The sequence below is a fragment of the Pezoporus occidentalis genome, unplaced genomic scaffold (genome assembly GCF_034315485.1).
Source record: "Pezoporus occidentalis ecotype Australia unplaced genomic scaffold, CSIRO_AGI_Poc_V1 ctg70, whole genome shotgun sequence".
Taxonomy (NCBI): Eukaryota; Metazoa; Chordata; class Aves; order Psittaciformes; family Psittacidae; genus Pezoporus; species Pezoporus occidentalis.
Genome location: NW_026916053.1, coordinates 2,862,940 through 2,884,985, shown reverse-complemented (window position 1 = coordinate 2,884,985; position 22,046 = coordinate 2,862,940). Strand labels below are relative to the sequence as shown.

General features: G+C 51.2%; 2 protein-coding genes across 4 annotated transcripts in view; both read left to right on the top strand.

Moving 5' to 3' along the window:
• LOC134175866 (rho GTPase-activating protein 39-like) overlaps positions 1–10,549 on the top strand; it is a 44,520-nt gene extending 33,971 nt beyond the window's left edge. The window contains exons 5-10 of the mRNA XM_062642242.1: positions 306–395; positions 4,718–4,791; positions 6,138–6,337; positions 6,844–6,935; positions 7,479–7,648; positions 8,032–10,549. Of these exons, the coding sequence (XP_062498226.1) occupies positions 306–395; positions 4,718–4,791; positions 6,138–6,337; positions 6,844–6,935; positions 7,479–7,648; positions 8,032–8,226 (821 nt within the window). The 3' untranslated portion in view covers positions 8,227–10,549. The remainder of the gene's footprint in view (positions 1–305; positions 396–4,717; positions 4,792–6,137; positions 6,338–6,843; positions 6,936–7,478; positions 7,649–8,031) is intronic.
• A 3,603-nt stretch (positions 10,550–14,152) lies between these two features.
• PHF20 (PHD finger protein 20) overlaps positions 14,153–22,046 on the top strand; it is a 50,982-nt gene continuing 43,088 nt past the window's right edge. For 2 of the 3 annotated variants that reach the window (XM_062642075.1, XM_062642073.1), the window contains exons 1-4: positions 14,153–14,284; positions 16,458–16,501; positions 17,529–17,576; positions 20,388–20,442. The gene's annotated coding sequence lies outside the window, so the exon portion shown is untranslated. The remainder of the gene's footprint in view (positions 14,285–16,457; positions 16,502–17,528; positions 17,577–20,387; positions 20,443–22,046) is intronic. The other variant, XM_062642076.1, reaches the window with a different exon arrangement.

The window sequence follows — 22,046 nt, the reverse complement described above, 5'->3', positions numbered from 1 at the left end:
TGTGAATGTTAGTACAGGAAGTTTTAAGGGAGCCATTACAAACAGTATGAACAGGTATTCAGGCAGTCAGTTTAGTTAGGTATAACCTTGCTCCTTGGAGCTCCTTCTCAACTATTTGGCCATTCAGAGAAGCTGAGTGATGTTCTGGGCCCCTTTGATGTGTTTGGAGCTGGTTGTGGTACAGGATCTTTCCCTGAGCAGACCTCCTCCTGCTGGAGTTAAGCAGGCTACAGTGTCTGGGGGCAGTTCAGGCTTTGGTATTTTATTATTCCACATTATTAATCCAGAACCTTTTGATTTTTCAGTTGCCCAACGCATCAAGGAGCTTGCGGATCTGAAAAACAAGAAGAACTCAAAATCCAGGAAAAAGAGGAAACAAAACACTGAGGATGAAGGTAAAAGGAGGCACAGCATGCAGGGAGCTGAGAGGGAGACTGCACTGAGCTCTGACAGGCGGGGATGCTGAGCTCCACTGAGAATCGACCTTTTCTTTAAGTGATTTAAATGATTCAGTGACTTAGATTCAGGAAGCTGCTGCAGGTGGCTGGTGTGAGAGCTTTGAGCATGGATCAGCCATGTGGGTGGCAGCGCATGGGATGAGTACAGTGTGACTGCTTTCACTCACCACTGTGTGACAAAGGGGTTTTAATTTGGTTGCAGAGCTGGGGCTGTGATTCAACTGGTCTGTGTAATGCCACAGAGTTTCCTATAGCACATTCCAGTGCTAAAAGCCATACCAGCCACCATGGTGAAAAGAATGTCTCAATTGTATTAATGGATGTTGTAAACCACCACCAAACCTGAGGGCCCTCAGGGAGGACCCTGACATCTGGCAATGAGCGCTGCCTTTTTCTCTCCCTGGTATTGGCTTCCCCTTGTCCAACCTCACTGTACTCTGCAGTCCAGGGCTTGCAATAGCAGCTCTGCTGAATGAGCAAGAGTTCACTTATTCTTCCATTCTCAGGTTCTAACTGCAGGATAATCATTTGTCTGGCTAAAGTCTTGCTTGCTAGACAAAGTCCATTCCATGTTCTTTTTCTAATACTGCTCTCAGGAAACTTGAGCCAACCCTGGGAATTCCTATCAGGCAGCAGAGTTTATATCATGTGGCCTTGGGGTTTTAATCTGGGAGAGCTGGAGTCCAACTTCCCGCATTGCTGAGCCCTACCTGAAGCCAGCAGTGGGCACCAGAGCCACACTGTCCTACGCTGGCTTCCCTGTGTCACTGCTCCCTCGAGGCCACTGCAGGCTGGGAAGTGGCTATAGAGGCCCCTCAGTTGCAGCCCCTGCACTAAGTTGTCCATCACTTCTCTGTGTTTGGTGGGATTCAGAGCAGAGAGCTGAAATTGCACAGTGAGCTGCAAGAAATCACAGGTCACATGGGGAAAGCAAGGGGAAGAAAACATCTCGTAGCAGAAGAATTGTAAAGCACCTGGTTTTATTGTTGGGCAGCAGGCTTGAGACTGCTCTGTCCTGAAGTACGAAAGGAAATCATTAGGAGTTGGCAAAGCAGGGTGTTGTGCAGGTTGGGAGCATAAACATGTTCAGGAAGAGATGGGACAAATGAAAGAAGGGAGGTCTCTCAGCTGATGGTTAATGGTCCAGGTGCAGCCCTGCCTCAGGGTATCTCCCACCTGCTGTTAGCAGATATTCCTAGGGGAATACTCACTTTTCAGACATCCTGTATCTGTTTCTTATCCTCCTGGTGGCAGATGTAGGCTGCTGACTTGTACAGCCATTTGGGCTGATAAAGGAAAGCTTTTCCCACGTAGGCAAACAGTGATGGAGCAGCATTGCTGGGATGCAGAAGGATGCACTGATGGTGTGAGGAAGAGGGGGCAAAAACTCTGCAGTAAAATGGGGCTGCCTGGGCAGACGTAAGCCAGGAGAGTGACACCCAGCTGAGCTGTTCTGGAGGCACCTACCCCTGTGCTGAAGAGCACAGCAAGACAGCTCCTAGGCTGAAGCCTGCTCTGACTGTGCCGGGCTGAGGTCTGTGAGAGGCCGCAGTAGGTAGGAGTTATACTGAGACAGCAGCTTCTGCTGTGCTAAAGTAGGTGTCCCATGGCCAGCTCCTCAATCCACATTGTTTGCTGCATTTTTAAGGCATTTTTGGCAGGAGAGCATTCGAGTCTCTTCCAGAAGGTGTGTTCCTGCGTGTGCCCGGCCTGGATTTTAGCTTGTTATGAAAGGAGAGGTTCTTTAAGAAGCTCTTTGCATGTGCTTCTAGGCCAGCACATGGAAAAATATTTTCCTTTGCAAACTCTTTTTCACTGTGTGGGCTGTTCCTGAGCTCCTGGGGCTACTGTGGTACCACAGGAAATAACAGCTCAACTTGGATTGCACAGATTCATCATCTGCTCTGAGCAGTGCAATTGCCTTCAGTATTAGCCCTTTCCAGCCCTAGAACTGTGAGCTGGGGAGCAGAGCCAGTACCTGGCCCCTTGTTAGGAGAACTGACCGTGTGGGATGAGCTGGATGCCAGGAGCAGGTCTCACTGAGCATTGTGAAAGCAGTCGAGGGAAGTCGCTGGTCTGGAAAAGCAGAGGCTAAAGCTAAACTCTGCTCATTTCCTTCATGTTTCTCTGCAGCTCAACACTTACCTCCTGTGTCTCCTTCACCCACCTCAAGCTACACCATGCCCTGGGAGCCAGGAGCACTCTGCTGTGTAACGGGGAGGCTGCACGATGCATGTGTAAGGTGTGAGCCTCTGCAGGAGCCGTTTGTTGTGTGCCCACTGTGGCCAGTGCCTTGCTCATGGGGCAAATGGAGTTCTCAGTTTATTTGCGTGGAATGCAGTCAGCTCCCTTCTGGGTCCGTTGTGGGAGTTCAGTTGTCATTGGGAGCAGGATGTAAGATTTAGGCTTTTCCCAGGATCAGGGAGCTTCCTGGGAAAGCACAAAACAGGCTTCAAGCAGCCGTGTCTGGCTGCTGCCCACACATCAGCCGTGCAGGCAACCAGTTCCTTCGCAAACCCGGTTAAACTCCTCATGTGATTACGGGTTTCATGGTCTAATTACAGTGAGAAAAGAGCATTTCCTATTGTAAGCCCTGAATGTGCTGCCTCCTGTGTAATTGTTGTGATGCAGAGACACAGCCCAGGCTTTCCCCATTCCCTCCTTTGTGAAGCAGGTGACACGTTGCCTCGGGGTGTCCATGTGTTTTAACAGCAGGAGCTGTAACCTGGGATATGAAGCATCACAAAGCAGCTCTCATTGGTTTTGTTTTCTTTAATCCTTAGATATTTCCAGTATAAGCCATGCCTGGGATTAGCAGGATTTTTGCATACAGAGAACATTTGCTTTAGATATTCCCAAGAGAAAGAAATTCTTTAAACTGACTTTGCATCCCATTGCCTGCAGGAGGGGGGGATGCTTTTGTAGCTTCTCCAGCATTGCTCCGGCGTTACGGAGAGGCTCCATCCATTTGCCAAGCAGATTGATTGAGGCAGGGGGTGCTTGTTTCGTTGTGGGGAGCCAAGGGTTGTGGTTTGTGTGCTGGCTGAGAGGAGAAGGGGAAAAGTGCATCTCTCACCTTTGTGAATTGTTCTGCTCTGGGAAGAGCTTCTCCTCCCATGGCATTGAGAGGATTTGAGGAACTCCAGGCTCCTGACCAGCTTACCTAAGCTGCAGGGTGTGTGCAGGGCTCAGCTGAAATACACAGCATATGACCAGAATGTAGATTTTAAAAGCCACAAGTATTTTGAACTCCGCTGCAAGCTTTGAGCCTGGCAGGGAATCAAATAGGGCAGATCTGTTCAGTGCTTTCAGCAAGCAATTTGGGTTTGACTTGAAAAGGAACAAAAGGCCAACGGGTTTGGAAAAACTCTCCCAGCAATCAGTGCTCTGTCAGTGCAAACATTGCTCTTGCTGTCACGGGGGGATTAGCTCTGTGAAGCCTGGCTCTGCTCTCCCTCAGTTCGCTGAAGCAAGCACAACAACCAGAGCAGCCGTTCTTGCGGAGGGCTGCAGCTTTCGTGGTGAAGTTCCCAAGCACCGAGGTGTCTGATTTAACTTGCATCACACAGCCTCACGGCACAAGGCTGGGTTGGAGGAGGTTGCAGGCAGGAGAGTGAGGAAGGGCTTTGGGAAGATGAGAGATCCTGTCACCTTCCTGTGCCTCTCCTTGCGTCCTGATCTCACTCACGGTGCTGCTGCCGCCTCTCTCACTAGCCCAGCACTGCAGTTCTTGAATCATAAACCACTGGGGTTTAAAGCACTTTGAAATCTCTCCTGGCAGGGGGCTGGCTCTGCCTGCTCCTTGGCTGAGATCCGGCAATACAGAAATAGCCAGACCTGTGTCGGTGAGCCACGTAACTGCAGCCACACTGCCCGGAGCGAGGACTCGCTCTCATACGTGTGCTCAGGCTATGAATGCTGAACGGGCATCTTGCACTGAGTCAGGACAGGGTCAGGCTGCCTGTGTGAGGGGTGGAGATCTGCAGGAGTGCGGGCAGGCGGTGCAGAGCTATGAGCTCAGGAAAGGAATACCTCCAAGCCCAAGCACTGGCTTGCACCGACACTTCCTGCCATGGGGCTGCAGGGCCGGGAGGCTTTGGGGTGCTCAGTGTGAGGTTTCGGCAGTCTCAGTGCCCTGACCCTACAACAGGCTGTGCAGAAGGGGCTGGCTGTTTGTGCCAGTGTGAACTGCGCTCTGAAAGGCTCCAGCGGTGGGTGCATGGTGCTGTGTGTGACCACTCATTTCTCCTTCCCGCCAGGTCTGCCCATCAGCACCTACGCCAAATACTGCTACAGGAAACTGCAGAAAGTAGCTGTCACCGGAGGCAAAAAGGTGAGCGGCTGCCCTGGCCCCAGGGCCCGTGGGCTGCATGAGCACTGCCTCAGCTCCTGTCGCTGGGAGGTCACTGCTGATTCACTGATGGGGAATGGAGATAGAGGGGGCAGGAGAGGCTCGCTCAGGGCTCAGCTCTGCATGAACAAGGTCCCACCATCCTCCTGGCAGGCAGCAGTGCCTGTGTGCTGGCCTTAGGGATGGGGAGGACAAACCTGTCTGCAGGGTAAGAGGAGCTGTCTGTGCAGGGTCTGCCCGTCATCTGGTTGCTTCTAGCGAAGGATTAAGTCTCCCTTTGCCGCTGAGAGCTTGGCAGCTGGTTTACTGCAGAGCTGTTCATTCCCAGTTCAGAAAGTGACGCACTGGAGGTGGCTGGTGTGGAAGGGAACCTCTGAGCTCTGCGGTAGCTGGAAGTCCCTGGCCTCCCTTTCCCCTGCAAGGTCCTGCCCCGGCGCTGTGGAAGCCGGCAGGCGGCCTCAGCCCATCTGTCCGAGGTCTCCAGGCCAGATCCGGTTGTCTTTTATTTCTGCACATCCCTGTGGGGCCCTGCCTGGACTCCGTGTACAGCGAGCAAATAGCTGAAATACCGCGGGAGGGACGAGGGCTCCCGGCGTCCCTGCAGGGGCAGGACAGGGAACGTCCGGACATGCACTGCACACAACTGCAGCCCCGGCAGCTGCTGCCCTGCTAGGGGTCAGTGGGAGCTTTCTCCCCACCACTGCACCTCCTGCTTGGCCATGGGGTCACTGGGTAGCCCATCGCCCCTATGACAGTGCTCTGTGTTCCTCCAGATCCCTGCCAGCATTGATTCAAAACCTCTGTCAAGCGTCGGTGGTGTCTTTCAGAAGCAGCAAGTCCCCATGCCCACTTTTCAGAGGGCTTTAGCATCTCTGAGAGCAAGGCTTTCCCTGGAGTTGGTCATAGCTGGAATTCCCTTCCCCAAAGGGCTGGTTTTCAGCTGCCCTGTGGCTGAGCACTCGCCCGGCACCAGGCTGGCATACACATGCCCTGTGCTGACCTCACCACGGCAGGGGACAAGCTGGGCTCCATCCTTCTGCCTCTTGCTGCACCAGCAGGTAGAGCTGCAGCTGGAGCAGCCCCCCCAGCGTGCAAAACATAACAGGTTTGGGCAAAACCAGCTCCAAAGGGGTCTCTCTGTGCTCCTCTTGGGCTTCATGAATTGAAACCCCTCCTGAGCTTAGGAGGTGGAGGCTCAAGAGTGAGAACTGTGCTATCAGGAGGCCACTGTTGTGTCCCCATGCATCCCTCCATCCTGACTGCTCACCGCCACTGTCCCCAGGTCAGTGTTTCTCTGTGTGCTGCACTGAACAATTCTGTGTCCTCAGGGCCTCCGTAAGCCAACTGTGGAAGAGATAACACATGCCAGGAATGCCATCGTGACGCCATCGCTCTTCGGCAGCTCCCTGGAGGAAATCATGCTGCGGCAGCAGGATATGTACCCAGGCAACAAGCTGCCCTGGGTGCAGACCCAGCTATCGCAGCAGGTCCTGGCCCTGGGAGGAGAACAGACCGAGGGGATCTTCAGGTGAGTTTTTGGGACATGGTGTCACTTTTGAGCCCCCCACGCGTAAGTCCTCGATGCTGAGAAGTCAGAATTGACCTCCACTGCTTCCTTTTCCCTGAGAATAGCGCTCTGAAGTGGATCAGACAAAACCCAACCTTTCCCAGGCTCAAGAATGATCTCATAAAGTAGCTTTAGCCCAGTGGCATTCATTAGCACAGAGGGCAGCATAGACCTGACTTGAATTACTCAGGACAGCATGTACGCAGGCAAGGCATTGAACTTTCAACAGCAGATTGATCAAGATGAACAGCAGCAGAGTAGTTCATCAAATGCAGCACATCAGCCTTGGTCATGCACGAGACATGAGTCAAGAGAGAGGAGGAGTCAAAGAATCTGTATGGCGAACACAGGGGATGCTGGTCTGGGTTTGGGCTTTGGTTTGTTTCTTTGTTTTGTTTTATTTAATGTTTGTGTTAGCTTCTCAGTAGCCAAACTCTCAAGCACCTTTGCTATGTCTCTGTTTGCAGGATACCTGGTGACATAGATGAAGTCAATGCATTGAAGTTGCAGGTGGATCAGTGGAGAATCCCAAGCAGTCTCAGTGACCCCAACATCCCAGGTATGGGAACACAGCAGGCACGGGTTGCTGCAGCCTAAGCTGAGGTACAGTGTGGAGGGGAAGGTGCAGGAGCAGCCCAAGAGATGTGCTGCTGCTTGGGGACGTGTACACAGGCTGGCTTCACCAACTGGGTTTCATTCTGTGCCTTTCCACTGCCTTTCCAAATACTGCCCATAGGAAAAACACTGGGGGAACCTCTGGCTTGGGTGCAGTGAGACTGTGCAAGCTGGGCATTGTGTAGAGTGGCTGGGAGCCATTCAGAAGCAGCACTTTTAACTCCAAGCTCCCATTCTCCTCTCCTTTAGGTGGCCCCAGAGCCACTTCTGGAGGAGCAGGTAGATAAGAGCCAGTATTTCCCTCTATCTGTCCAGTTTGGCTGCCTGAGCATTTCAGAGCCGTGACTGAAATAAGGTGAAACAGCACAAGTGCAGATCCCTTCTCTGCCCTCTGTTTCCTGAGGCACTGAGTCTCACTGCCAAGTTTGCCCCTGAAGGTGGTGGGGAGGTGATCAGAGCTGTTCTCATGCTCCTTCTTTCTGTCCAGCCTCTCTTCTCAAGCTCTGGTATCGGGAGCTGGAGGAGCCCGTCATCCCCCAGCAGTTCTACAAAGAGTGTATCAGCAACTACGAGAACCCCGATGCTGCTGTGGCCGTGGTGCAGCTTTTGCCAGAGCTCAACAGACTGGTGCTGTGTTACCTCATACACTTCCTGCAGGTAGGCAGCACATGGGGCACGGTTAGTGGGACAGCTGTGGTGGGCCACTGGCAGGGTTTTAGGACCACCTGTATTTAAGGTGGGATTGAGGGGGGGTCTGCTGGCCTTGTCCTTTATGGGAGCAATAAACTGTGTTCCTGATCTTGTAAAGCGTGGGCTTGACCCCAAAGGTTGACATCTGCAAGATGTTCCCTGTCTGCTAAGGCTCCCATGCTGTCGGCTGTGTTGGAGCATAGTCTTCCCCTATGAAAGTGTGGCTGTGGGGCATTGTCCTTCAGGCAGGCCACATTTCTCCTCTTCCTTGCACCTCTTCTTAGCCCATGTATTTGGAGTTTCTTGCCGTTTTCCACTGCTCCAGGTGAATGTTGTCTTCTTCCCTGCAGATCTTTGCTCAGCCATCAAATGTGGGCAGGACAAAGATGGATGTGAATAACCTGGCCATGGTGATGGCCCCCAACTGCCTGCGCTGCCAGTCTGACGACCCTCGTGTCATCTTTGAGAACACGCGCAAGGAAATGTCCTTTCTTCGCATGCTCATAGTGCACTTGGACACGAGCTTCATCAAAGGGCTGGTTTGAGCCGCTGCCCTGGGGTCCCAAACATTGTTCTGGGGAGTCGCTGGGTGCCTGAAGTCTTCTCCCCTCCACTTAGGTTTCTTCATTGTCTTTGCTGTTGTGAAACCCTGGGTTAGCCCCTGAGCATCTCCCAGCATATGAGCTCGAGGACAAGGACTGTTCAGCACCAGGAAGTCCTTGGACGTGCCAGGCTAGATTCAGTGGTTCCTGGCCTTCCAGTGTGTGTCAGAGGGGGGCAGCCTGACTTCTTGGAGCCACAGGACTTGGTTGCTCATTGAAAATGCTGAGAGATCCATGAGAAACTGCTGCTGGGGCAGTGAGACTCCATCTCCCTTCTGGAGGCAGAGTTGGCTTCAGGTAGGAAGACATCACTCCTGTGTTGTGGCATGGGCTGGTCCTGGGGGAGATGCTGCCTCATTGGGGATAATGCCACTACTATGGAGCCTGGTTCACCCCATGATGATGTTGGTAGAGGGATGTGAAGGTGCAGAGGGTTCGCTGAGGCAGAGGGGTTCCTTGGACTGCCCTGGTCAGTGGAAGCACATTGCAGCCCAGAGGAGAGGAGGCGTTTGAGCAGACATCTCACAGCTGGAAGCCCTGGCAGGCCACATCCACACAGCATCCACCTAACCTACTCCTTCAGGCCGCTGCAGAGCTGCACAGCAGCATGTGGGACATGCTGAGCTAAACCAGCACCCACCCATGCCATGAGGGCTGGGGACAAGGGGAAGGCCATGCTCCTGACAGCAGATAAACAACCTCCTAACAAGGGCTGTATCCTCTGGAGGGGTAACCCCAGCAGCCTTGCAGCTCCTTTCTGCTATGGGCAGCATGAGCTGACACCAGCTTTCCTGAAGAGCACCTAAAACCTCGCTCAAGAGTGGCTTCCACGGCTCTGGCATCACCTTCCTGGTACCACATCCTTCCCAGACCACTCTGCCGAGACTAAATGATGCCAATTGTGCCCATCCTCCTGGTTCAGCCCAGGTCTAAAGAAAGCCCGCAGCAGTAAGAAGTGCTCCTGTGCTCAGCTGTGCCCTTCCAGGCAGAGCAGCAGCATTGCTGTGTGCCCATGAAATGCTGATCCTGGCTGGAGTCAACTGTGGCACCTGTGCTCTTCCCACCAAATTCCCATGGGAGTTACAGAAGGGTTGTGAAGGGGAAGGAAAGGAAGAGGCAGATCTGAGTGTCTGAACTGTGGTGGAGCCTGTGTAAGGGTGGTGTCAGGCGTTCTCACTGCTGCTACTGAACCCCTGTGGCTTTCTGTGTGCCACCAGAAGTAAGGCACAGCAAGGACGGTGTCCTCCAGAGGCAGCGCTTGGATTTCCCTGCAGCCTTTGGCTACTGTTGCATGTTCCTTAGCAAGCAGCCATTTCCAATTCTGTAGCATCCTTGTGTTACCCTTCTCTTCCTTTGAAGTGTTTTCCCTGCTGGAGGCAGGTCTGCTGCTCTGTTGGGATTTCTCATGCAGTGCCAGGTCTGCCAGTCTCATCCAAGGTTGCATTTGCATTTCTGCATCCCCCTCCCTTTCAAGTGGGATCATCTGGTTGCAGCTGGGAGCTGAGTCCTGCCAGCAGTGAGGTTTAAGGCTGATGTCTGGATCTGTACCCAAAGTTTGGGCATGCGGTGCCACATGCAGAGTGCCCCAAGCCTGCTGGGCAGCTTGGATCTCCCGCTGGGTGTGAACAGGGTTTCCAGGGCATGTGTTTGCTTGGATGAACTCCACAGTGGGAGTTAAGTTTGTACCCAACTGAACAAGGGTTGTGGTTCCTCTCCTTGTACCAGGTGCTTCTGTGGGTCAGGGAATCTTGCTTCCATGTCTGGATTAGCTCTGTCAAACATGCCCCCAAATACGTGCCTGGATGTGTTTCACACACCTATCCCATCCCATCCAAGCCATCCAGCTTGGTTTGGCCTCCTGAAGCACTCACCAACTTGTACTTCTGATGTGGGGCTGTTTTACCGGAAGGGTAGGGGCAGGCAGGGGGTTACTGGCACTGCCACTGTCCTGACATTGGAATCTCTGACCAGGCTCAGACCTGTGGTACCAGCCCTCTTTGGGCTGCAGATGCATGTGCCTCTGTCGGGCTTTGCCTGGAGCCAGCCACCATGTAAGTGATCCATGTTATTCCTTGCACTTAGCTGTAGCAGTCAATCAAACCATAGGCATTTGCTGCTATTACAAATGAATGCTTTTTGCCAGGGCTGTAAAATAGGCTAATAAATGACACTGGATATTATTTTCTTTGCCAACAGGTTTGTAAATACGAGTCAGTAAAGCGGCCTCTCCTCTGTTATAATAATAAATACAATCTCCATGGTTGTCTCTTGTCTGTGTGACTTTCTGAAGCATGGTCACGTCCACCCAGAGCTGCTGATTTCAGCCTGCTTGTCAGTGTTCATGAATAACGTTTGGGAATCAGCATGATGTAAGTGCTTGGAAACCAAGCTGCAGGCTGGTTTGCTCTTAATTCTCAGGCAGCTGGTAAGGGACACTCCATGGAACTTGGAAGAGAACAGGTCGAAACTGATAAAGGACAGTACTTGGAGATGGTGCACTTGAGACAAAGCAGCTTGCCCCAGACTTGCCAGTGATCGCAGAAGGGTGATGTGTCCCGACGGGGCCAGCACCCTTGTGATGCTGGGTGTTCCGGTTGGTGATGTTGAATTTCTGGCCTGTTTTGAGTCTAAAATTCACAGAGCCTGGCAGGAGCCTCTTGCTGTGTCTGTGATCGTGTCCTGGGAATCTGCAAGCAAAACTGGTAGAAGCAATTTTTCCAGTTACTGAATGCAGCTGGTAGACACCGTGCCCTCAGGCCTGCTGTCCATGCTCCACTTGCAGATGTTGGGTAGCTGTTGGGGAGTCAGACATGGATTTGTGGGACCTTTTTGTGGGTTCAGCTTGTGATGGAAGAAGTTAGTGCTCAGCTTTGGCAACTGCCTGGTGCTTTTCAGGACACGGTGACCATGAGGCCACCCATCTCAATAGAGAAGCTTGCACTCTCTCCTCCCCTTGTAGATGGGAGGTGTCTCCCTTCTCCTGGCCCACCAGATGCTTCATTTCTCCTCAAAAACAAAGGTGCCTGGAGCTTGTGCCACCTCCCCAAAAATCCAGAGAGTAGGAGGCCAGTTTTACTTTAATCTTCATGCAGGTTTTTAGCCTAATCCTAAAGCATTGAGCTTTGTGCTCAGTCAGCCCTGTGGGAAGACAGAGGAACAGGCAGGACTGCATCAGGAGCCCTGCAGCACCCGAGGGAGGCAGGGACGGGAGGGCCCCTGTCCTGACGCTGCCCCACAGCGGGTTTGATGTGGGCACAGCAAAGCACCGGGGGAATCGGCAGAACCGGCTGGTGGAGGTGGCACTGAGCTGGGGCTCTGCAGAGCAGCGCTCGGCTCCAGCACACCCACAGACTGTCTGCGGGACAGCCACCCTGATAAGATAGAGAAGGCTGATGTAGCTGCTGAGCGCTGCTGCTTTCGGAGCTCCTGTTGTCCTGCTGTGTTTGTCAGCCACGGTTAATGGTGGGGAGAGCTGGGTGTGGGTGCAGGCAGCTGGGAGCCCTCTCGGGCATGAAGAGGGGACGGGGGAAGCCCAGGCGTTCAGGGTGAGTTGGAGCATGAGTGGACCCTGCTGGAGTTGAGTACTTGGGATGAATCGAGTCGTTCATGAGCAGGACTTTTCCTTCCAAAGCAGGAGGCATCAGCTGAAGATTCTGCCCAGGCCATGAAGGTTTGAACCTGTGTTTCCCAGGGGAGATGCAGTCTCCACCATCAAAGCCATCCCACATTGCCTGAAGTGCTCGGTGTTTGCTGGTGCCGTAAAGGGAGATTGTGTGAGCACTGAGGGCAGTGCGACCTCAGCTGTCGGGGCTCGGTGCTGGTAGGATGCAGGACCCAAATGCATGAAGGTATTTAGAAGCCCAAGGCTGGTCTGACAAGCTCCTGCTTCTCCCAGAGGAGACCGAATGACTTCTACCAGCTCATCTCCACTCCATCCCATCTGTGCCAGGTCTGGAGCTTCATTCAGACCACAGGCAACGGGGAGACAGGGTGGGTCATGGGGGGATATGGAGAGTGCAGGAGGAGCTGGGGGATTGTTTCAGCCACAATGTACCAGCTTCCCTGATGTCACCTGGCCTTGGTACCTGCTGGTGCTGCAACTGCAAATAGTGCCCAAATACTGTGCTGGGGTGTCCTGTGATGAGTGCTATCCCTGCTCTTGGGGCCGGATAAGACAGCCAGACCCCATCCCCCCAAGGACAAGAGGGGCCTTTCAGAGTGGGTCCCTGCTGCCTGCAAGCAGCCTGAAAGAGAAGGAGGAGGTGAGGGGATCAGCTGGGGGTGCACTGGTGCAGTGTGCTACTTGTTTGCACATCTCCCCGACGCTGCTCCAAGGACATCCTTCCCTGGAGATCTGCAGGCAGCTCCCAGCCCCTCTGGAGGCTTTGGTCAACGAAGAAGAGGGGAGAAGCTGTCCTGAGGCAGGAGCTGTGTGGATGTGGAGCTGTGGTGTGATGAAGGTACGATGTCATGGTGAGTCCCTCATCTCCCACCCTTGTGTGCACCTTGGGACCAGGCCTGTGGGGACCTCCAGCAGGAGCAGGTAGGAGCAGGATGAGGCACGGTGGGGAGAGCTGGCAGAGACAACACCGTGGCGGGGCTGAGCCTGCAAGCCCCTGACCCATACCGGCCTTCACCCGAGCCCCACCAGGGCGGACGATGTGCACATCTCGCCGCCTCTCGGCAGCAGAGCAGCAGTGACCCCGCGTGGGCTGCGAGGGCTCCCGCACAGGTCCCTGTGCTAGGAGGTGAGCTCCACCGGCGCAGGGACACCCCTTCCCGCTGGCCGTGCCGGTCCCTTGGGTGGCTGGTCAGGCTGGAGCTGCTTCGCTTCCTCTTGTGGGCAGTGCCAGAGGTGCTTCCTGAGCAGAGCTCCTCCAGTGGACAAGTGCAAGCAAAAGGCCAGGGCGCTGCCCTTCACATGTGCCCGGTGTTCTGTGTTGAGGTACAGGGAGCTGGCCAACAAGCTCAGCTCTCCGGCAGCAAAGGCAATGCCGTTAGCACCGCTGCCTGTGTCCAAGGACAGCTCTGATAGCACAGCTGTAGAACTGGCCTTGAAGGGAGAGAACTGAGGATGCCTCATGGGGAGCTTCCTCTGCCCTGATCCCCCACCCTCACACCAGCCCGTGCGCCTTGACTGCAGCCCGCTGTGGGGCCATGCATGCTCATCGGGTCACTGTCAGCGGTCCTGCTCTGCTCCCGTGGCACAGTGCCCTGCCGGTCCCACTGCCAGCTCGGCTCCAGCTCGCCTGTCCAGCGCAGCATCCTGCCCCTGCCGCTCCCCAGCAGTGAGCCAGGTGAGTTCATGGCACTGCTCACACCGAGCTGGGGCTGGTCTGAGCCACTGGAACAGGCTGCCCAGGGCAGGGCTGGAGTCACCGCGACTGGAAGTGCTCACACACCGCGCAGACAAGGCGCTTAGTGACATGGGTTAGTGGTGGCCTCGGCAGCGCTGGCGAACGGCTGCACTTGATTATCTTAAAGGTCTTTCCCAACCCGGTTGGTTCTGCCATTCTGTGAACTTCAGCCTGCAAACATTTGTGCTCCCCTGTGTCCGTTTGGCTTTGGCGTTAACCTAGCATGAGACTGAAAGAAGAACCCCCAGGATTCGATTTGGATCCGCACGGTTCCGCTCGTCGGAACGAGCACCCGCGGCCGCTCTCCCCGGAGCCCCGCTGCGGCCCGGCGGGAGGGGCGCGGGGCCTCTCATGGCCGGCAGCCGGAGGCTGGGCGGGCCCTGCGGGCAGTGCCGCTGCGCGGGGTAACGGGCGGCTCCCGCCCCGCCGCGGCCCCCCCAGAGCCCGGCCCCACAGCGCGGGGCGAGCGCGCCCCTCGGGCCGCGAGAGGAGGCGGAACCCCGCGCCCCGCCCCTCCGCTGGCGGCGCCGCATCGGGGCGGCCATTTTGTGTCGCTGCGCGGTCGGTGGCGCTGGGCTCGGCGCGCAGCGGGGCCCGGGGCGGGTCGGCTCCGTTCTAACCCTTTTTCCCGTACAGATCCCTCGGTAAGAGCGCGGCGGCGCCCGGGCGGGCCGGGCCGCCTGCCCTGCCCAGCGCTGCGGGCCCGCGGAGTGGCGAGGCGAGGGGAGGGAGGCCGGGCGCGGCGCGGCTGGCACGCGTCCCCGCGCACAAAGGGCCGGGCCGGGCCGGGCGGCGCCTCCCGCGCTGCGGGCCTGGGGCGCCGAGCGGGGCCGCTTCCGCCTCGCCGCGGCCCGGCGCGCTGAGGCCGAGGGGTCCGGGCCGGCCCCCGTCCGCTCCTTTGCTCCCTTCCTCCTTCCCTCCGGCCGCGCCCCGAGCCCCGCGGGGCTGCGCGGGCAGGTGAGTATGTGCGGGCCGAGGGCCCGGCCGTCGGAGGCGGTCAAGTGACCTTGCGGCGGTGCCGGAGCCCGAGCGGGGGCTGTGGCGGCGGCCGGGAGCGGCGGGAGTTGCGGTCCCGTTGTCGGCGCCTCGGGCCTTGGGCGCGGAGCCGGCCCCGGGGGTATTCAGCCGGGCGCCGGCCGGTGCTCCTCGCCTGGCCCCGGGCGATGGAGCGGGAAGGAACCTCGCGTGGGGCAGGCACATCGCAGGGTGTCACCGCGCCGGTACCGCCGGTTGGAGGCTGCGGTGTCCCGGGAAGGCTGGAGAATGTCTCCATGCCGCCGCGTTTTGTCCCTTCAGGATGTCTTTGTGGAGCACAAATATCGGTGGATCCTTGCCCTGACCCAAGCGCTGCCTCATATTATACCTGTTAAAGCGTGTGGTTGGGAGGCACCATGTTTTCTCCTGGTAGGCCTAGGTTCAGCTATGGCTTATTGCAGTCGATGTGCATTATTGCATGGACGTGCGGACTGTGGTCATAGCAGGGCTTGGTTAGTCAAAGCAGACTCTCAGTTTTGGGAAATGATTGTGTCTGTTTTACTTACTGAAAATCCTCCTGGTATCGGAGGTGTTTCTATGATCCCAGGCTGTTGCTTCTACCTGAAATGCTTGAAAATAGATCAGAAAGGATATTTAAATGTTGATGAGTCCAGGCTGGATTAAATAAACATCTTTCTGTGTACAGAAACTGGTGGTTTATGCTGTAGGAGAATAAACCCAACTGTTAAAAACAGCGCTAATGGCTTAGAGTAACCTTTTGTTAGCTGTCTGTACAGAAGCTTGTAATTGAGCATCGCTAACAGAAATGCTTTGGACTTGGGTTCATTTATGCTTCTCTAATTGAGCAAGGATCCTTTCACAGGACCAGTTTCCAAAGAAAGCCACGTGAGAAGACTTGCAGCAAGAATCACTTGTGGTATAATTTAATCTTGGTGTAACTTTTTCCATAGTTCTGGAATTGAAGGTGATTCACTTGTTACTGACCTGAATCAGCCTGTGGAAGAGCTCAGTGTATTCTTGCCGATCAGTTTGCTGATGTCTCCTGAATGGAAGTAAAGTTTGACTTGAGCAGCCTGAGAGTAAAATCTGCTTGCTTTTGTAATCCAGAGTAATTCATTAAGGTCAAGCTTGGAATGAGGCTGGAATAGTAATTGCTCATAACAGTGCTGCCTTGACTGAAACGTAAGAAGCATGTAATTAATTCTTACCGTTAATTGGGTAAATTCTCTGAAGCACTTTCTTTTGCTCTTGTAATTCCTGGATAACCTATGCAGTGATATTGACCTAAATTCTCCCCCTCGGTCAGGGAAGGAGGGTGCGATCCCTGGTTTAATTGTCAGGGGTAATAAATTCTCTGTAACCACATATTTTATTTATGACTGCATCTCCAGGAGCTATGTACTGTGTGTTGCTGTGATTTATCACACCTTGACGGGAGCTGTTGCTGTAGGAAAGCTGTCCTGTCACTTGTCTCCTCATTTCTGCCCATATGGCGCTGCCCTGCGCAGATGTGAGCACTTGTGCAAGTATTGGGAGCTGAGCTAAAGAGTGTGCGTGAGGTAGGGGGGCGGATTTATTGTTCAGCCTCACAAGTGGTTGTCATGAGCGTGTTCTTGATGGTTGCCTAATTGTGTGGGTGCAGTGGTTTAGTTAAACAAAAAAAGTTGTGTATACTTTGTGCTTAATGGTGCATCATATTGACAAGTCTTATGCAGTGCTTTTGTAATAGTTCATTCAGGAGCTGAACAAGTCTACTTCTTTCTTTTTTGTTTCAATTTATCCCTTATCATCTTTGTACTTCTTTTCCTTGCTTTCCTGCAGGTTTATTTTGACTCGTGCTTCTTGTAGGAAGAGACTTGTTTCAGGTAAGAAATAGCTCTTGGTCTGGCCTTGCTGTCAAAATGCCAATAGCTGCATCACCTGTATGTTCCAAAAAACCTTTTGGAACTGGTGGCTCTTTATTTTGTGAATGCAAGATCATGCACATACGGGTGTATAATGTGTCCGTGCTGACTGACTGCAGATGTGCGTGGCAGAAAATAACGCATGTTGGAATATAAGTACTCTTTGAGGCTTGATGTTTGTTGCCATGCGTTTGTGTGGTTTTACTGGGCTTGAGCACTTTCAGCCAGCCTTGTTTCAGAATAGCCAGCTGCAGTCTGCCTGTTTTAAGGACTCCATTTCAGGTGGGTTTATGAAACTGGTTAAAAAGAGGTACAACTGTCTCCATCTGTGCCTTTAGCTCTTAGAACACAGCTACCTGCATTTTAACATCAGTTAGTGTGGTTTGTTTATTCAGTGTGAAGTCAGTACCAAAGGGCTTTCCTGATCTTGTTGCTGATGTTAAAATCCTAGTTTTAAAATGGACTTCTCTTTCTTCTACTTATACTCGGCACTTGCTTCCCAAGGAGATGGAGATCATCCTCTTGTTCCACAGGGTGATCATGTCAGGAAGCTGTCTTGAACACCTCTAGTGCTCCGGTTGTAGAACTGAGCATCCTTAGCAAGCAGCCTTGAAGTGCACCTATTTCTTCTTGTAATAAAACAAGGGAGTTTCATTCTTCCCAGTGTGGCACAGACACAAATGATTTGTCTGCTTAATGAGCTATCTTAAATGAAGACCAAATCAAAGCTCATGGCAGTGTAACTTGCAGGATTTCCCTTGATTTGACATTAAAATGTCTTCTTTATCAGCAAGTAAGGTAGACCTGACCCTGTCCAGTCAGGAGGGAAGTGAGTAATGAAACCGAGAATGCCACGTGTGTCAGAACACTATATATACTGACTGGCTGGCAGTGATGCCCTGTGGGGGGGTTCAGTGGCCGGTATTGCAGGTGATATAAATCATCTATGAAAAATATTTCTCAAACTTTCTTTTTATGGATTTTACAGGTAGATTTCTTCTATGAGTCAGAAGCCCAACTCCGGTTACTGCTGCAGGTACCGTTATCAGATTATTTTTGTGCTTTCCTATTGACTCCTTCTGGTTTTGGTCAGAATCTTTTCCTCTCGTAGCTAAAATACATGTTGATACCAGCTGATACGAAAAGCCTTAGGTTCAGCAGTCTGCTGTAAGTATATAGGGTGCTGCTGGAACAACCAGAGCAACCTCAAAGCCAGGGGCGGGACATTTGGTCAAAACTGAGGAGTAAATTGCTCAGTTTACTGACCAACATGTAGCCTGAAGTATTAAATACCCATCTGAAATGTGGATTTCTCTATAACACCAAGGTCTTACTTGCAGTAGGGGTGTAGGTGGCAGTACTTCAGACCTACTTAATACTGATGTTTGTACTGACTTTGAAACACTGGCATTGGGTGCAGAACAGTATTAGACTCAGTAATCTAAATGTTGTAGCCAAGCAGACAATGAGCAGGCAAATCAAATTCTTGGTCCCTACCCATTTCTTAAGGGTATGTTCTTTTAAGAAGAAACTGGTTCTTTGCAAAATACTGAGATTGATGTGTGAGGTTTTGAGCTCATGTGTGCTTCCTTTCCTCATCTGTCATGCGAGGCCACTCTCTGACAGTTAGCACCTGGACCAGGGTGTGCAGTAGGTTCAGCCTTAGACTGCTGCAACACCAGCTTAAGCCAAATGAATACAGTCTCACTGTAAGTAAGTGTGTCCAGGGAGACCTGCAGCGTCTTGTTTTTGTTGATTTTGCTTCTGAGCAAGTGTAGAATGGCAGAGAGAATCGGTCCACTCTTTTCCTGATTCCGTTTTGATTTGATAAAGGCATTCTAAGCCTCTGGCTACCTGTTTAGCAGGGCAAAAGTGCCTTCTGAGGACAGTTACACTTGGTGCATTCAGAGCCATGAAGTAGCTGTATACAGCTTCACTTCAGGTAGAAAACCAGGAGGAACTGCATTGGTGTGCCCAGTCTGTGGGCTGTGTTAGGCTTCTTGGAATAATACAAACGGCTGTAGCTTGTTTCTGCCACTTGTGCAGTCTGGAGAAGCCCTGCATGTCTTAACATGAATGTGGATGAAGAAACTGTTATTTCTCATATGACCAGAACGCAGATCCCTCTGCCACATGATGAATGTGGTTTATCCAACTGAGGATGTCCTCACTGACAGGAGAGGGCTGTGTTTGGTCATCTTGGCTCGTGTTTGCTCATGTGGCTAGACATGCATGGATTGATGAGGTGAACTCTCATGACCTGGAGATTGTGCTTCCACAAGGTACAATGCAGCTTGCTTGAGCTCTCTGCAGGTCTTTGTAGTTGTTGAACGGGTGAACTCTTAATTTCCTTGAGAGAGTTCTTACTGCCTGATACATGAATTTGCACCTTAAAATATCCTTCACACTAAATATATTCTTTCTTAACTAAGAAGATCTAAAACCAGAGATGCTTAGAGTTGCTAGAAGCTTTTTCAGCGAGATAAGTGTTTAATGTGATTCTCCCCCATTTGTTATGCTGCTTTTTTGTGGTGTTGGAATTATTTCTGAATGCAAGAAGGGTTTTTTTTAATGTGTCTCTGACTAGTGGAAAAGCTATTTCTACATATTCAGAAAGAATCAGTCTTACTGTGGTATGCCTTGAAAACCCAGGCTTGTGGAATCAGAGTATCCCTGTGATTTAATCTTGTTGAAGGCTTGTATCTCACCTCAGGTATAGGTTTGTTGTTTTGTGTTTTATAAATAACCTGTAAGTACTGGAGGATGACTTGTTAAACTTCATTAACCATCATGGTATTGCATCAGAAAGCCACTGGTATGAGCAGGAATTGTGTGTTACATCAGAAGTGAATCAGTGGTATGAATCCCAGCCTGCTGTAGTCGTTTGGCAAAAGCATTTTGATGTACTTCCAAATCTAGAACACTCTGGTGTTCTGACCCTTCCACTCGGATTTGGCAGTTTCAGTTTTGTTTGTAGGCTGCTTCTCATACTTGGTATTTCAGAATGGAGGCTTTCTCTTTTTTTAGCTGCTGTCCTCAGAGTTAAAGATTGTTTGGAAGATGGGAGTATAATTGCAGTGGTATTTGTCTGGGTTTCTCAGTAGTAGCTCTCATAAAACTGAAAGGAAAAGAAGGTGTTAGATTTGGGGCAGATTGATTGCATTTAGCTATCTTTGAAGGTTTCAGAAAATTTACTTGAAAGTGTTACCTGCCTTGTGGTGGTTAAATAGAGAAGTGGGGAGAGCAGGTAAGTATTTCTGCAATTGTAGCAGAGGAAGGGAAAGGAATTAAAAAGGCAAAAGAGATAAAGGGGTGGAGACGATGAGCTCATGATGGTCATCTGTGCTGCATCTTTAGCCTGGCATTTCAACTAGAATCACCAAATAAAACTGGCTGTTATTTCCTTGAAGTGCAGCATAAGGTGCACTTAACATGTCAGTGAGCTGTTCTTTAGGTATTTGCAGGCAGTACCTTGAATTTGGAGTTACTTGCATATATGAGGTAGTTACACTGCCCACTAGCTTAGTTAATGGGGTGATTCTGAAATACCTGCTGCATCAAAGTAGGAGTGATGGTAAAGGTACTACTGGCCTCTGTTTGGCGAAGCATAAGTGTTGGAGAAATTTGATGTGGGTGTGTGGATGCAGCGTCTTTAAGGATCTCTTGAAGTTTCTAATTTGGCTCACAGCAGCCTGCTGACCTTGGGTACTGAAATATCTTCAGATTAAATGGGTGTTCCAGAGGTGTTATTGTATGATTGGGGTATCGTTTGTGTACAGAAGATACTTCTTTGAACTCTACTTAAAGTTTTGGAATTCACATGACTTATGTTTTTCCTTCCCTATAGTCGTACAACAGTGTTTGGAATGCTTGCAGCCAGATAAGGACCGAGTTTCTTCTTGGTGAGTATAAGCATGGATCCTTGTTCTTGTTAATTACAGCTTTTCTTTAAGCTTTTTAAGTTTTACTTTAAAGTTCAGATTTTTCTTAATTCTTGTAGAGCCACTGTGGATAGCATTTCTCTAAATTAAATCCTTACATTCTTGAAACAAAGACTGCACATTTTCAGTTGGTGGAAAAAATGTCAGTTTTGTTCAAGTAGACTTTTTTGAATGTGCTTTTATTTAGGAAAAAACCTGCTTTATTTCCTGTGACTTAAACCCTTTTCCCAAATCTTTTGGTTCTTCAGTGCTCAGGAGTGTTTGTCTTTTAGTGTGACATGAAGAAAGAGGAGAAACCAGAACAGCTAAATGAGAGATGATCGCGTGATTGAAAAGAGTTCTTTTCAGCAATGAGTATTTCTTTAATTGCACTTGGTAATTCAAATAGGTTTTAATATAGAAAAATAGTTTTTCTGCTCAATTGCCCATGTTCATAATTTCGGCTGCCACGCTGGTCTGGGCCACTCTCGCCACCAGTTTGAACTGACAGCACAGTTATTGTTGGGAGGATAGAAATGACATTCTCACTGTCGTGTGATCTTAGGCAGGGTGTGAGGATCTTGCTTTGGGGAGGGTAACTTACATGTGCTGACCCCTTTTTACTTTGTCATAGAGTACTTTAGTCTTGCCTGAAGGAGGGAGTAAATGTAGATTTTTTTTTTTATTGGTGTTGGTTTTGTTAGTCTACTGTAAAGGAGAAATAGGAGTCGGAGATGAAATACTTCATACCTCTTGTGGTTTGAGGGAATGTTTTAGTGTTGAGGAATTATCTGTGCAGTGTTATTCTCAGGGAAATTTTCAGTATCAGTTCAGGATCCAATTTCACTGCTGTGTTGCTCAGTCAAAAGAATTTGCCTGTGTAGTTGTTGGTTGAATCTGGGAAACTTTCTAAGCAAGAGGTGAGTGCTGGTTAAGATCTAATTGAGGTTTGTACACGGTGCAGATAAGAACTGCATGTAGTCCGGTGTCTTGTTTGAAATGCCTTTTGCATAGAAGAAGGGAGGTGATGCAGTATTCCTTGGAATTTGTTGGTAGTGTCTTCACGGCCAGTTCAGATCTTTCCCATTTCTGCTCCTGTGGCATTAAAAACAAATCCAACTTGACTGAAAATCTGAGGCATTGTGTTGTGAAGTACCAGTGCTAAGGACATCTGAAACTTGGGGTTGTGTCCTAAAACTTATTCATCTTACTATGTAATAGTATGCATAAACAACACGTGAGGCAGGAGCATAGGGATCTTCAGGTGAACAGCTGGTACAGAACCTTTGAGTTAGCGCTTTAACAGGGTGAGGGTTTATTTCTGGCTTTATATGAGGCATACTTCATGGTTGCAGTGCTGCTGTAGGCAAAACCTGGTAGGCAGATTTTGACTCTCTGCAGGCAATAGAGGTCTGTTGGTTTTGGCACTGACTTGGGAAGCTGATCACAAGTTTTAAAAGTGGTCTTCAGATGTTTGTGAGACTTGCACTTAGTCTTCCTCAGGTGCCATTAGGACTGTACAATGTAAATGGTGTCTGTAAATGCTGTTTTGTAGTCTGATATAGCCATTACCTTTTCTTATCTGC